Below are 13,912 nucleotides of genomic sequence, written 5' to 3' on the forward strand. Positions count from 1 at the left end.
TATTTTATCTAGACTTGTCTATGTAATTTGTTGTATATCCTGTTCACAGTTGTATTTATCGTGTTATCCGTAATAACTTCAAAAATTCTTAGATTCATAATGTTAGCATTTTGTGTGTATTCTGTTTAGGAAATACTTAAAGGACAGTTGGCTGAGAAAGAGGGTAACCTCCAGCAGTGGCGGGAAGAACGCGATCAACTGGTTGCAGCTTTAGAAATACAGCTGAAAGCACTGATCTCCAGTAATGTACAAAAAGATAATGAAATCGAACAGTTAAAAAAGATCACATCAGAGGCTTCTAAGACAGTCAGTAGAATCTTATTCTTTCTATGCCTTTTTGATTAAACATAGGGGTTTTCCAAAATTATTTAATTGATTAACTTTTAAAGAATAAAAATGTTAGTAGATCAGTGAGGAATCGTAGATTGAAAAAATTCTTTGCATATTTGCCATGAATTTTGAGTTTTCAGAGTTTACTCAGAGTTGACTCATCACTCGTCAGTGACTGGTTGAGGAATAGTACTTTCTCTAATATTTTGGCTATATCTTCAGGTAGAGTATTTAGAAAATAAACAACTGGTGATTTAGTCCCTCATCTGTCTTTAAAATATGGCAGTGTGACTCAGCCTGAACTCTTGCTGATACTTAAATATTTGAGCCCATCCTAAATTTATGATAAAGATACACACTATTTTTGAAAATAAGCACAATGGTGAGGAGGTGTGAGTCATTCAGCAGGTACTTTTTTTTTCTTGGCCATACCACTCAGTTTGCAAGATCTTAGTTCCCTGATCAGGGATTGAATCCGGGCCCCAGCAGTGAGAGTGCTGAGCGCTAACCACTGAACTACCACGCAGTTCCCAGGAGCTACTTTTGTAATAAGCACCAGAGTTAGGAACCCTAGATGAAGAAAGTATTGCATTTCTCAGATAGCTGTTTCCCAGGAAAATTGAATCAGGATACATCTAAAGCTAGTCCTTTTCAGAGTAAATTATTGGCATTTGAAAATATGCCATTCTAAAGCCTCCAGATAAATAATAACATAAATGTGTATGTGTGTATCTGTCTCTTAACATCAAAAGACCTTGTGATTCTCAGAAAAAGACTGACTGCTCAAAACAGGTATTAGCATGTGGTATAAATTTTACAGAATAGAAAGTTAGAAAAATGAAGTATCAACTACTGTGGTTTGGGGACCTTTGGGAAACTTACTTAACATTTCTGAACTTTAAATCAGAGGTGATGATGTCTTCCTAATGGAATTGTGAAAATTTATTGAGAGTGTTTGTAAAACAGCACAGTTATTACAACAGTGGAAGTCAGTACATGCTAGTTGCTTTCCACATTATGAGTGCAAATAGGATCTTTTTTATTTGCAGTTTTGGGTAGGTGACATAAGAGATGTATTTGACTTTTGATTTTGGTGGTAGTGATTAGAGGGTCCATGTTGGAATTTATCAAGTTTAGCAATGTAAATCTGATATTTTTTTTTTACAGATAGGGTTTAGGAATAGAGAATATCCTGTGACTAAATGGGATGACAAAGTGTGCAGCAAGGAGAAGTTTAGTTATCAGTATAATCTTTTCTACTCGAATTCTGTAGTTGCATTCCTAAGGCACCTCTAGGTTTTCAGAATTACATTATCAAAGTGATTTGGGAGGTTTAAGCTCCAACTCAGTACAGAATGTGGTTTTGTTATTTAATGTCTCTAGGTCTCTGTTTCCTATGTGGAAAGTAGAAATAATGATTCTTGCCAAATCTAAGTCTGAGTTGCAGTGAAAGTAAAATGAGAGAATATATGTAAAACACCTTGGAACTTGAAAGTAATCTTTCAAGTTTCTGTTTAGGTCAGACTCAGAAGAGGCTGGAAGGTTGCCGATTCTCTGAGCATGCAGAAGAGGAAGAAGGAGAGTTAGTTGGTCATTGAAGTCTTTAGTTACTTCCAGTATTTAATTCATCCAAATGCTGGTTTTATATTCTTTAGGTGAATTATTTTAATGTATATTCAGTTACAGCGGCTTGTTGCTTTAATATTTCCTTACTTTAGGAAAAACAGACCATGGATACCCAGCCCACACAGACGAGTTCGACAGATCCTGGCAAGGTTGGACCTGAACCTCAGTCAACAAGTTTTGAAATTTCCAGAGGTGAAGTAGAGGTGGGTATTTGATAACAGTCTGTTCTTTAACCCTCTTTGCCAATGACCATTAATTCCTAAATAACACTTGAACGTATAATTTAATCAGCTGTTGAAGGTATCTGGCCGTACAGTTAGCTATGAGTGCTCCTGGGAAGGAGAACTAAAGGCTTTTGAGGGGAGATGCAGTTCTGAGGAAATTTGATCCCCGAATGATACTTATCTCCTCAAAATGATACTGATCTCAAACAACAGATCTTTTAATATAAATAAATTTGATGGTCAGAAATAGGAAATCCCGCAAAAGATAAAATTTGGATGACTCTTTTCTCTCATAAATAGTCCATTTAATAAGCATTCTAGTAAATAGTATTTTTTGGAAATATTACACACTTTACAACTTTATCACCAAATCCCAGTAACCTGACAGTGAAGTTTCTTTGGTTTGAAGTGGGCTTGGGGTTCTGTGACTCACGTTGTATAGCGTAGAGTTTATCGGAGTGCTTATGAAATAGGTAAAAATCATATGTCACTTTTTGAAAATAAACTTATTTTTTTAAATATTTATTTCAAAACCATTTAATGGGAGCATGCATTGTTAGGAACCTTGCTAAGCCCTGAGGATAAAGACATAAGATCACCATCCTCGAGGAGTAAGAATTCTAATAAGACAGGTATTTAATGACTGTCTTGTTTGACCGTTCGGACTGAGTGTTATGAAGAGAGTGCTGAGAAGGGACACTGAGGAAGATAGGATGAATTTTTCTTGAGTGGCTGTGTAGAAAAAGTAACATTATACTGGGTCTTGAAGGCTAACAGAAGTTTACCAAGCCGAGAATGGGAAGACAAAGGCATTTTAATTCAGGAAAATAGCATAAGCCATTCCTTACAAGGCTTCAGAAGAATCATGTTACTTCCACCGCATGCTGTTAGTCACAGAAGCCATTAAGGCCAGCCTCCATCCAGGGGAGGGGGAGTGAGACTTTCTCAGTAGGAAGAACAGTATTCACGGCAAACTGTAGTTTACCACAGTGAGGCTGCTTATTACCTGGTAGCTCAGACAATAAAAAATCCTCCTGCATTGTGCGAGACCTGGGTTCAATCCCTGGGTTGGGAAGATCCCCTGGAGAAGGGAATGGCTACCGACTCCAGTTTTCTTGCCTGGAAAACCCTTGGACAGAGGAGCCTGGCAGACTATAGTCCATGGGGTCCTAAAGAGTTGGACACGACTGAGCAACTTTCAATAAACAGTAGATAATGGAATAGATAGAGTGCTTATTAAAAATCCTAGACTCTTTGCTTCGCGATTCCTGATTTAGTAAATTCATGGTAGAGTTCAAGAATTTTTTAAACTATTTCTCCAGAGGATTCTTAGGATGATACAGGTGTGGGAAATACTGAGTACCATGTGTAAACCTGGAGAAAGCAGATGACAACTCACTCTTTCTATCCCTGTTGTGCTGAGTTTGACCCAAACATTTTATCTTTCCTCATTCATTGTTTTTAATAGGTATTTGACAGGTAATTTTTGGCAATTTAGAAATTCATGTTCTGCAAATAAGATTTGTTTTCCTTTTAAATTCTGTTGTAGGATGGATCTGTAGTCCTTGACTCTTGTGAAGTGTCAACAGAAAATAATCAAAGCACTCGATTTCCAAAACCTGAGTTAGAGATTCAATTTACACCTTTACAGCCAAACAGAATGGCAGTGAAACACCCAGGTTGTACCTCACCAGTGACGGTTAAGATTCCCAGGGCCCGAAAGAGGAAAAGTCATGAAATGGAAGAGGTAAATACTTAACTATTAAGTGAACTAAACAAGTAAGTTTTCTTATTGTTCAGCTATACAGTTAAAGTCTGTTACATTGCCCTCCTGTGCAGAAGCACTAGTATTAGAACCCAAAGTCATAGTTTACAGTGTATTTAATACTCTTAAGAATGTTGCTGTGGTAAATAGTCCTTAAACAAAAAGCTTGAGGATTTTAAAATGTGTAGATTTTTCCTTGTTTCAGTGAAGCTGTGATAGGTCAAATAGTGGTGAATTTCAGTAGAAAGCTATTTCACTATTCCAGTTCTGTTCATACTTAGTCACTTTCCCTCCTTTGGAATAGAAAAGAGATTAAGGATAAAGGAATTAGAGAATCTGAAATGACTAACTTGCTTGAGTAGAATCCTTGTGATTTAGTTAAAATCATAGTAGGTTTCAGAAGAGAAATTCTTTTTCTGTGAGCCAGTATGAAAATTTGGATCCTATTTAGTGGTAGGCCAAAAATGATTTACTTGTTGCTTCTGCAGCTTTCTGATTGTGGGGTTACCAACCTTCTATCATATTCTAGCCATGTCGGCTCAGCAAGTCACATAAATTTTCTGATTCTCACTTTCCTCCTTGTGAAATAAAGAATTAGATATAATGTGTTTAAAATGTTTTGCTTTTGTTCCACCTGTGATAGGTACATAATAAATGCAATAATGCATAATAAAAGCAATATTTATATTTAAAACTCTTTAGCACAATAACTTTTTCTCCAACTTGTCTTTTTCACTTCTTTAAAGAGTAGTGTATTTTCAAGCTGGTGGAAGAACAGAAATAATATTAAACATACTCCTGAGGCTCTCTGTCAGGTAATACATTTGATGAATGAATATTATTTAGCATATTTCTTGCTACACATAGAACACCTTCAAAGATTGTTTTGGAGAGCCTTAGTTAACTCTTATTCTATATTTAATGCACTTAGATACCGTTAAGATACAGATGACCCTTGGACAGCATGAGGGCTCAGTGCCAGTCATTGTGCAGAAAAATCCTGTGTAACTTACGGTTGGCTCTCTGAGTGTGAGGTTCCTCATCCGTGGAGTCAACCAAAGTACAGAGTGTACTTTGAATAGTGTTTACTATGGAAAAGTATCAGTGTATAAGTGGACTCATGCATTTCAAACCTGTGTTGTTCAAGGGTCAACTCTACGAAGTAGTTTGATTTCATCATCATCTGTTAACATAGTGGCTGACACCTATGTCAGCTTGAATCATTTTTTTCAAGAGAAAAGGAAAAATTGGCTGTGTACCCCGAGGGTTAAGAGACAGTTATTTTATTCATTTTACTGCTGGTATATACTCCCCATTGCACCATGTAGAAACTTAAACGTTTTAACTGATTTTGCTAGGCTTTTTGCTAGGCTCTTTACTGCTGTAGTAAAGTGTTGTGAAGTCTTCAGGAAAATAATTTATACAGTGCTATATTCTACTCTCATGAAGACTCCAAATTTGAAGTGCTCTGTTGAAAACAGCAAGTGTGATGGAGTTATAATCTTTCTTCCTTTGCTTTCCCTGATTACCATCTATCTGTCTTTCCTCTCTTTAGAAAATCTGCTTCTTGTCATCCTTATGACTTTACTTTGTAACTTGAATTCTGAGGTTCAGTCATGATCTTCTCTCTCTGTTCTTGCCTTTCCCCCCACCCCGATGTGCTTATCATCACAGTTAGGATTATCATGTTTTACCTGTGCTTATACTGAAGATTTTTGTTTTGTTTTCAGTGTTGCTAAGTACCAGTTAGAGGTCATGCTCAGCATGATTTGGGAGTTGGGAAAAGGGTAGATACATTACTATGTTGTATTTTAAAGATGGGACTCAAAAGATATTATCCCTTCATTTAACTACTGTAATTTCATTATGATGCATGTGAAAAATTCATACCTTCAATCATTTTGTAATAAAAACATGTATTATATCCTCACACTGTGCACTTAAACCTACGTATGTTATATATCAGTGATATTTCACTGAAGGTGAAAAAATTGTGAGAAAAAAGTTGTACCTTCAGTCAGGGTTTCTCAGCTTCAGCATGATTGACATTTTTGGCCAGATATTTGTTTTGAAGAGTTCCATGTCCTGTACATTGTAGGATTTTTTAGCAGTATTCCTGGCCTCTACCCCCTAGTTGCCATTAAACCTGCCTCTTATACCCAACAATGACAACCATAAATACCTTCAGACATTGCCAGTATCCCCTGGGGGTCAGAATTGCTCCTGGTTAAGAACTATTTGTTTGGTTTTTTGTTTATTTGTTTTCTTTTTTCCTTCCTCTGGAGTCTGGAGAGAGAAAGAATATGTTGTCAAGAAATTAATCAGTGCTGAACTTCATTATTTTTAGGACTTCGTGAAATTTGAAAATAAGAAGAATGCTACACCAAGAATTAATTTGAAGTCCCCTGTTTCTGGGCATAGAAATTCTTCTGTCAAAAAGGAACAAAAGGTTTGTCTTTTAATTTGTCCAAAATTGACCATTTTCATAAGTTACATTTGTGAAGTAGATGATGAAAATAAAAATGTCAAATTGGATTAGTAATTATTCAGAAGTTGAGTTTTGTCCAGTTATAACTCACTTATATTCCGTTTTCTATTTATCTAATTCAACTTAAAATATTTAACCTTTAACATCTGACAAGTAGCAGGTACTTCTTGGTGTATTCACCTCTGACTTAGCACTCTTAACACACTCATTCTCTGGCCCTTTCATCCCTCTCCTTGCATGATTAACCCCAAGTGCCCTGCCTGAGAATTTGTAACTTGTGTCTGGCCTCTTTAATTCAACTGTGGCTATAACTGTTTGCTCTAACATGCCTCATTACCAATAACAACAAAAAAAAATGTTTGTTTATTAGGTTTCCATACGCCCATCATCTAAGAAAACTTACTCTTTACGAAGTCACGCATCCACAAGTGATGTAAACGGGCCTGCTAAGAAAAAAGAAGGAACGCTACAGAAATTTGGAGACTTTTTACAACATTCTCCAATTATTCTTCAATCAAAAGGTTTGCAGACTATTAATTAAATGACCCTTTATGTTAGATGTATGGTGTTTTCTAATACCTGATTGGTATAAACTCAACCAGAGTGACTCTTACAGCTCCAGTAGAAATTGTTGTGTTAATGTTAGGTGTTGAGGGAGGAAACATGAAACTGTGATGTGCCTTGGTGTTCACTGTGTGGTGGAAGAGAACAATCTGTATTTAAATAATTGATCCAGAGTAGCCTCCCAGGTGGTGCTAGTGGTAAAGAACCTGCTTGCCAGTGCAAGAGATCCCTGGGATGGAAAGATTCTGTGGAGAACGGATTAGCAACCCACTCCACTATTCTTGCCTGGAGACACCAATGGACAGAGGAGCTTGGAGGGCTACAGTCCATAGGGTCGCACAGACTTGGACACAACTGAAGTGACTTAGCACACATGCATGCAGACCGCTTAATGCGTTGTAGAGATACAAGGAAAGAACTGTGGTAATATTGGAGGGAAAGAACTGTTGGGGGCTATGGGAAGATTTGATATTAATAGAAGAGATGGGATTTAACTTGGGTATTGAAATACTGGAAGATTATACCTCCTAGAGGTAACCACTGTTAGCATTATGGTATATATTCTAGTGCTTTTTTCCTCTGCATGGATAAGCATGAGAAACACTGGGCTGGAAGAAGCACAAGCTGGAATCAAGATTGTCGGGAGAAATACCAATAACCTCAGATGTGCAGATGACACCACACTTATAGCAGAAAGTGAAGAGGTACTAAAAAGCCTCTTGATGAAAGTGAAAGTGGAGAGTGAAAAAGTTGGCTTAAAGCTTAACATTCAGAAAACAAAGATCATGGCATCTGGTCCCCTCACTTCATGGGAAATAGATGGGGAAACAGTGGAAACAGTGTCAGACTTTATTTTTTTGGGCTCCAAAATCACTGCGGATGGTGATTGCAGCCATGAAATTAAAAGATGATTACTCCTTGGAAGAAAGGTTATGACCAACCTAGATAGCATATTGAAAAGCAGAGACGTTACTTTGCCAACAAAGGTCCGTCTAGTCTAGTCAAGGCTCTGGTTTTTCCAGTGGTCATGTATGGATGTGAGAGTTGGACTGTGAAGAAGGCTGAGCGCCAAAGAATTGATGCTTTTGAACTGTGGTGTTGGAGAAGACTCTTGAGAATCCCATGGACTGCAAGGAGATCCAACCAGTCCATTCTAAAGGAGATTGATCCCGGGTGTTCTTTGGAAGGAATGATGCTAAAGCTGAAACTCCAGTACTTTGGCCACCTCATGTGAAGAGTTGACTCATTGGAAAAGACTCTGATGCTAGGAGGGATTGAGGGCAGGAGGAAAAAGGGACGACAGAGGATAAGATGGCTGGATGGCATCACCGACTCGATGGACGTGAGTTTGAGTGAACTCCGGAAGGTGGTGATGGACAGGGAGGCCTGGCGTGCTGCGATTCATGGGGTCGCAAAGTATCGGACATGACTGAGCGACTGAACTGAACTGAATCTTATGTACTATATCAAAAACATATTTCTTTAAATATTACTAAGTTCAGTTGCTTAATGCTTTTTTCTTTATAATATAGACATATTAATACTCTGGTATTAATATGTGCTAAGATATATATTCTCTCTATACACATATACATAAATACATACTTATATACACATCTACCAGAAAGAACAGTTTTAATATAAGTAGAGTACCAGGAAAGTGTAGGACTTGTGTGGGCAGTTCTAGGTAGCAGTATGCATCTAGCATCTAGAATGTGGAGAGAGTATTAGGAGGAAGGGGTGAGTTTTCATGTTTTTCATGAAATTACCTGAGTGGTGGTGGTGGGATAAATTGGAGACTAGAGATGGGGAGAATGAGGAGAGAAAGTGACTAAAAGCAGGGGGACAGTTGAATTGAGTCACGTTGGTTGTGTAAAAATACTTTGTGTAAAAACTTCCCACAGAGCTTCCCAAACTTTCTTGGATTATAATGCCTTTAATGTGCCAGTAATTTTTTTCAGTGCATCCATGCACCCAAAGAAACACCTAAATAGTCCCATCCATTAATATTTAAGGCCAAACAATCCCTGAAAATTTAGCTTCTGAAAATCCAGGTTGCTAAAATATGTCACCATCAAAAGGAAGGATATTTGATACCTTTTTGAAACTGTGAACTACCTTGAGTTGAGTGTCACTGTTTTCCTTAGAAATTTAAAATATTCCAAGTTGCTCTTGTGAATTTGCTGCAACATGTCTTGGTGCACAGTTTGGGAACTTCAGACTTAAATCTATTTGTGTGTGTGTATATATATATTTAAAAGTATACGTTGTTTGAAAGGTATCATTTGTATAAGCATAGAAAATACCTGGAGAGGTAAACAGCAAATTGTTAAATGTTTAAATTTGGAGAGGTGGGACTTGTTATTTTAGATTCTTAGGTATTCGTACTTAATTATATTGACCATTGTTTATATTTATTTAGTTGCTAAGTTGTGTCCGACCCTTTTCGACCCCATGGACTATAGTCCACCAGGCTCCTCTGTCCTCTCAGGCAAGAATACTGGAGCGGGTTGCCATTTCCTTCTCCAGGGGATCTTCCCAACCCAGGAATCAAACCTGGGTCTCCTGCGTTGCAGGTAGATTCTTTACTGACTGAGCTACAAGGTAAGCCCCTCTCCTTGAAAACATATTTCCTTTTGATATATAAACAATATATTGCCATAAAAAGCAATGCATATATGGTTTATATATTAAAAGGAAACATGTTTTCAAGTAGAGGGAAGTACCCAGATGGTAATGACTTCCTGACTTGGTTGATTTAGTTTCACAGCTTCCCTACTATATACCTGGTGTGTATGTGTGGTTTTTTTTTTTTTTTTAACTTCTTTCTAGGAATATAAAGATTCCCTGTTTTGGATTGTAACTGCAGTACATGTCTGTTGTTGATCACTTGGAAATAAAGGGAAAATAGAAGAAAATAGAGGCTAGTTCTTAAAATTCTGTTGCTCTGATAACTACTCTTAATCCATTACTCAGTATCACTGTTCTCCCCATTTATCCCTTATTCATATCTCCTATCCATTCAGTACATAGCAGCCAGAGTGATCTTTTCACAGTACAAATTATTTAAGCCATTTAATTTTCTGTTTTCTTAGCTTTTCTAGTGGGATATAAGCTCTGCAGGTGTAACATGTCTGTCTTGTTTACAGCTTCGGCTCTTAGTACAGTGGTTTGCACATAGTAGTGAGGGATTTTGAGGCTCCAACCAAATCCTATGTGTGATTTGTTTCAGGCTGACCATGGGTGATTACAAAGGTTTTACTTGTTGGGCCTCATAAGGGAAAGCTGCCCTTCCCTCATCAAACATACACAGCCAGTACACTCTAGTCTTTGAAGGGAGTCAGTCAGTCAAGGACTCAGGTCTCCCGCTGGGCATACTCTTACACATACCTGCATTCCTAGCCTGCGTGTGTGTGTGAGCCACTCAGTGGTGTCCAATTCTTTGTGACCCCATGCTAGGGGTCCTCGTCCCCTGCTAGGCTCCTTGTCCATGGAATTTTACAGGCAAGAATAGTGAGTGGGTTGCCATTTCCTTCTCCAGGGGATCTTCCTGACCCAGGGATTGAACCTGGGTCTCCTGCATTGCAGGCAGATTCTTTTACCACTGAGCCACCACGGAATTCCTAGCCTAGGGGGCCTTCATTTGGATGCTTCTAATTGAGTGCCTTCAGTAGAGAATGTCCTCAGGCATCTCTGCTGGAGACTTTGTGATGGGGAAGGAGAAGGAACCTTGGAGACACTCTCTTCCACTCTGACTGTACTTTTCCACTCCTAGCCCTCCTCTCTGGTCTCCAGCACCAAGGTCCATAACAGTGATTGAATGACCACTTCTGTGCTGATCCACCTGACCCAGACCATGCATTAATCCATGGGGGAGTGTGGAACAGGGTGGGAGTTTGATATGTTCTTAGTTTAGACTTCCCTGGTGGCTTGGATGGTAAAAGCGTCTGCCTGCAATGCAGGAGACTCAGGTTTAATCCCTGGATTGGGAAGATTCCCTGGAGAAGGAAATGGCAACCCACTCCAGTAGAGTGGGAAGAGGAGCCTGTTAGGCTAGAGTCCATGGGGTCACAAAGAGTCGGACATGACTGAGGAACTTCACTCAATTTAGCCTCTAGCTTATTCAATTGCAGTAGATGGTTAAAGGCTTTAACTTTCATGTTGACTTATCATAATTAGCTACTCTGACATCTGGCAGCTCACCGCTTAGGCTCAGCTTAGCCATTGACAGGTAGACACTTAATTCTGCATATTTTCGGAAATGTTTCCTTTTAAATATATATATATATATTTGATATTATATATATATATATGGATTTTATATCCAGAAGTTTTCCTAAATGGAAATGTTTTCTATTTGTGTCCTTTCACCATTTATAAATTTACATGTGAATACTGAACTGGCTCTGGCACCTTATTATTCTTAATGCTACATGGTCCACTATGTATGTGTACTGATCTTTTCCGTAAATGTAGTATAAACCTCTTCTGAGTCATTAAAGATGCCCGAGTTTTACTGGTGGTAGTATAATTTACCAATAGTAAATTTACCAAATTTTCAAAATTTCAACCATTACAATATGTTGAAAATTAATGAAGTGACATTTTACTTATTTGTCTTTCTATTTTTGCTGTTGATCATTGTCATATATTTATTGGGCATTTCTTTGTTTTCTATTTGTGTCCTTTCACCATTTATAAATTGCAGTGCTTTTTAAATATGGCTGTTTATGAAGGATTTATAATATTTGTCATTAGGAAATTATTTCAGGATTTAACTGATAAATTTTTTTCATAGCAAAGAAGATAATTGAAACGATGAGCTCTTCAAAGTTCTCAAATGTAGAAGTGAGTAAAGATAACGCGTCTCGACCAAAACGGGCCAAACGAAAATTGTACACAAATGAAATTTCGTCTCCTATTGATATATCTGGCCAAGTGGTAAGCTACTATTTCAGTTCTCTCAAAAGTAAAGCTCTTTATGTTCTTTTTAATTCTGAAGTACTCTTACAATTTGAATTATATAGTGGTTTGGATCTCTTATTCTGTACACCAGGTCTCGTAAAACTTGCTTTAAAAGTTACACTGTTGGTACTGGACGTGTTAAGTTTATAGTAATTGGATGTAAATGCTGCATTAATATATACAAGTGCCACATGCATCTGCATTTGTAAATTCATTAGAATTCTAGAACTTTAGTTCCATCAATAGAACTATCTCTGTTTAATAATTTATTGGCTTCTAACATCTGCTTTTCATGTTATCTTTATCATAAGAGTTGTACAAATCTGGGCGTAATTCTGCCTGGTAAAAATATAGACTTGACGTTCAGTCATCTCCTCCCACTTTGCCTCGAAGGCTTCCATGTTTTCTTAAGAGAAGACGGTAGTTTGTCACCCTGACTCTGTGACTCATTCTCCTTACTCAGAACACGCTGTTCTATTACAGGGGAAGTTCTCATTTTCTGTCATGCTTGCATTTGCCTGGTGGATAAAAGTGAGGATAGGAAAGCAATTAAAGGAAAAGCCTTCAACAGGAAGTGGCCAAGAAAAATCAGGAGAGACCTTTTTGTAACAGTAGCTGTCAGATAAAAGATAGACACTTGAAGCAAGTAGTAAAGAATTAGGGTCATTAGGACATGCTTTTCAAAGTGCTCTTCTCTTGGTTACTTTTTTCCATCTGTCTGATAAAGTACATGATTTTCTCCCTTGGCTGAAATTGTTTCTTTTCTTAGTTGCAAAAAATGCTCTTTCTACTTGTTATTGCAAAAAATAATTTCTTAAAAATTGCTTGAGATACTTGTTTTGAAATATTTTAGTTATTATTTCAAACTATGTATGTCCTGAATTCAGTAAAAGTGTGGATTTCTTTAATTTTAGAATGAGGTGGTGTTGTAAGAATCTTTTATAAAATCTACTGCCTTAGGCATGCTTTTTTTTATAGAAGATAGTATAATTGCAGTCCAGGAGGACAAAAATTTTTTTTCATGTACTTCTTATTTCAGTTATTAAACACTGAAATATGAACATATCTTATTAATTGTAAGTAAGGTTTCATTTTTACTTTTATTTTCACTTATAAAATTTGTGAAATTGTTAATTTCAGATTTTGATGGACCATAAAGTGAAAGAAAGCGATCATCAGATTCTCAAACGAAGACTTCGAACCAAAACAATCAAATAAATCACTTATGGAGAGTATTTTAATATAAATTTTATATTCATAATCATTGTAACTTGTATTGTGACTTTTTAAAGATAATTGTATATACTGTATTGCATCAAATCCCTTTGTATATACATTGTTATTTTGTACTGGTATAATTTTAATTCAATAAAGAAAACATGTCAACAGTAAGTACTTGCCTACTTTTCTAAGGCTTTTAAATAATAGCTTCTTTTTAATAATAGCTTCTTTTATCCTAGACATGGGCCTAGTGAGGAGCCAAGGAAAGATGCTATGGTTTTTGTTTGTGTTTATATACATATGTTATAAGTTAGATCTTTGGCTTACTTATCTTTAACTGTTGTAGGACTTGCTCTTACTGCATCTGTTAGGAAATACAGGTGATCTTACATACCTGTACAGGAAGTAAGTGTGTGTAGGTCGTCTGGTTGCTAAAATGTGCACGTATTTTAGAGGAGATCTCAGGTTTTTAATTAGAATATCTTCTATTTTTAAATAATAGAATAGAGTTGGCTTTCTGATTTTTTTTTAGGACACAACACAGATGATTAGAAGCAGAAAGTTAGAAGGGAAGAGGAGATAACAACATCTAGAGGGCAAAAAATAACACTGTTATCTATAGAATTTAGTCCACACACGCACTGCAACTAGAGAGTAACCCCCATTCTCTGCAACTAGAGAAAGCCCACATGGAGCAAAAAAGACCCAGTGCAACCAAAAAATAAAATA

At 37.0% G+C, this 13,912-nt stretch overlaps 1 protein-coding gene across 4 annotated transcripts in view; it reads left to right on the top strand.

Moving 5' to 3' along the window:
• KIF20B (kinesin family member 20B) overlaps positions 1–13,354 on the top strand; it is an 83,376-nt gene extending 70,022 nt beyond the window's left edge. For 2 of the 4 annotated variants that reach the window (XM_069567947.1, XM_069567949.1), the window contains exons 27-34: positions 130–306; positions 2,049–2,159; positions 3,730–3,927; positions 4,692–4,760; positions 6,293–6,394; positions 6,804–6,954; positions 11,796–11,938; positions 13,103–13,354. In XM_069567947.1, the coding sequence (XP_069424048.1) occupies positions 130–306; positions 2,049–2,159; positions 3,730–3,927; positions 4,692–4,760; positions 6,293–6,394; positions 6,804–6,954; positions 11,796–11,938; positions 13,103–13,180 (1,029 nt within the window). In that variant the 3' untranslated portion in view covers positions 13,181–13,354. The remainder of the gene's footprint in view (positions 1–129; positions 307–2,048; positions 2,160–3,729; positions 3,928–4,691; positions 4,761–6,292; positions 6,395–6,803; positions 6,955–11,795; positions 11,939–13,102) is intronic. The other 2 variants (XM_069567948.1, XM_069567950.1) reach the window with 1 other exon arrangement.
• Positions 13,355–13,912: the final 558 nt, after the last annotated feature.

The sequence above is a fragment of the Ovis canadensis genome, chromosome 22 (assembly GCF_042477335.2).
Source record: "Ovis canadensis isolate MfBH-ARS-UI-01 breed Bighorn chromosome 22, ARS-UI_OviCan_v2, whole genome shotgun sequence".
Classification (NCBI taxonomy): Eukaryota; Metazoa; Chordata; class Mammalia; order Artiodactyla; family Bovidae; genus Ovis; species Ovis canadensis.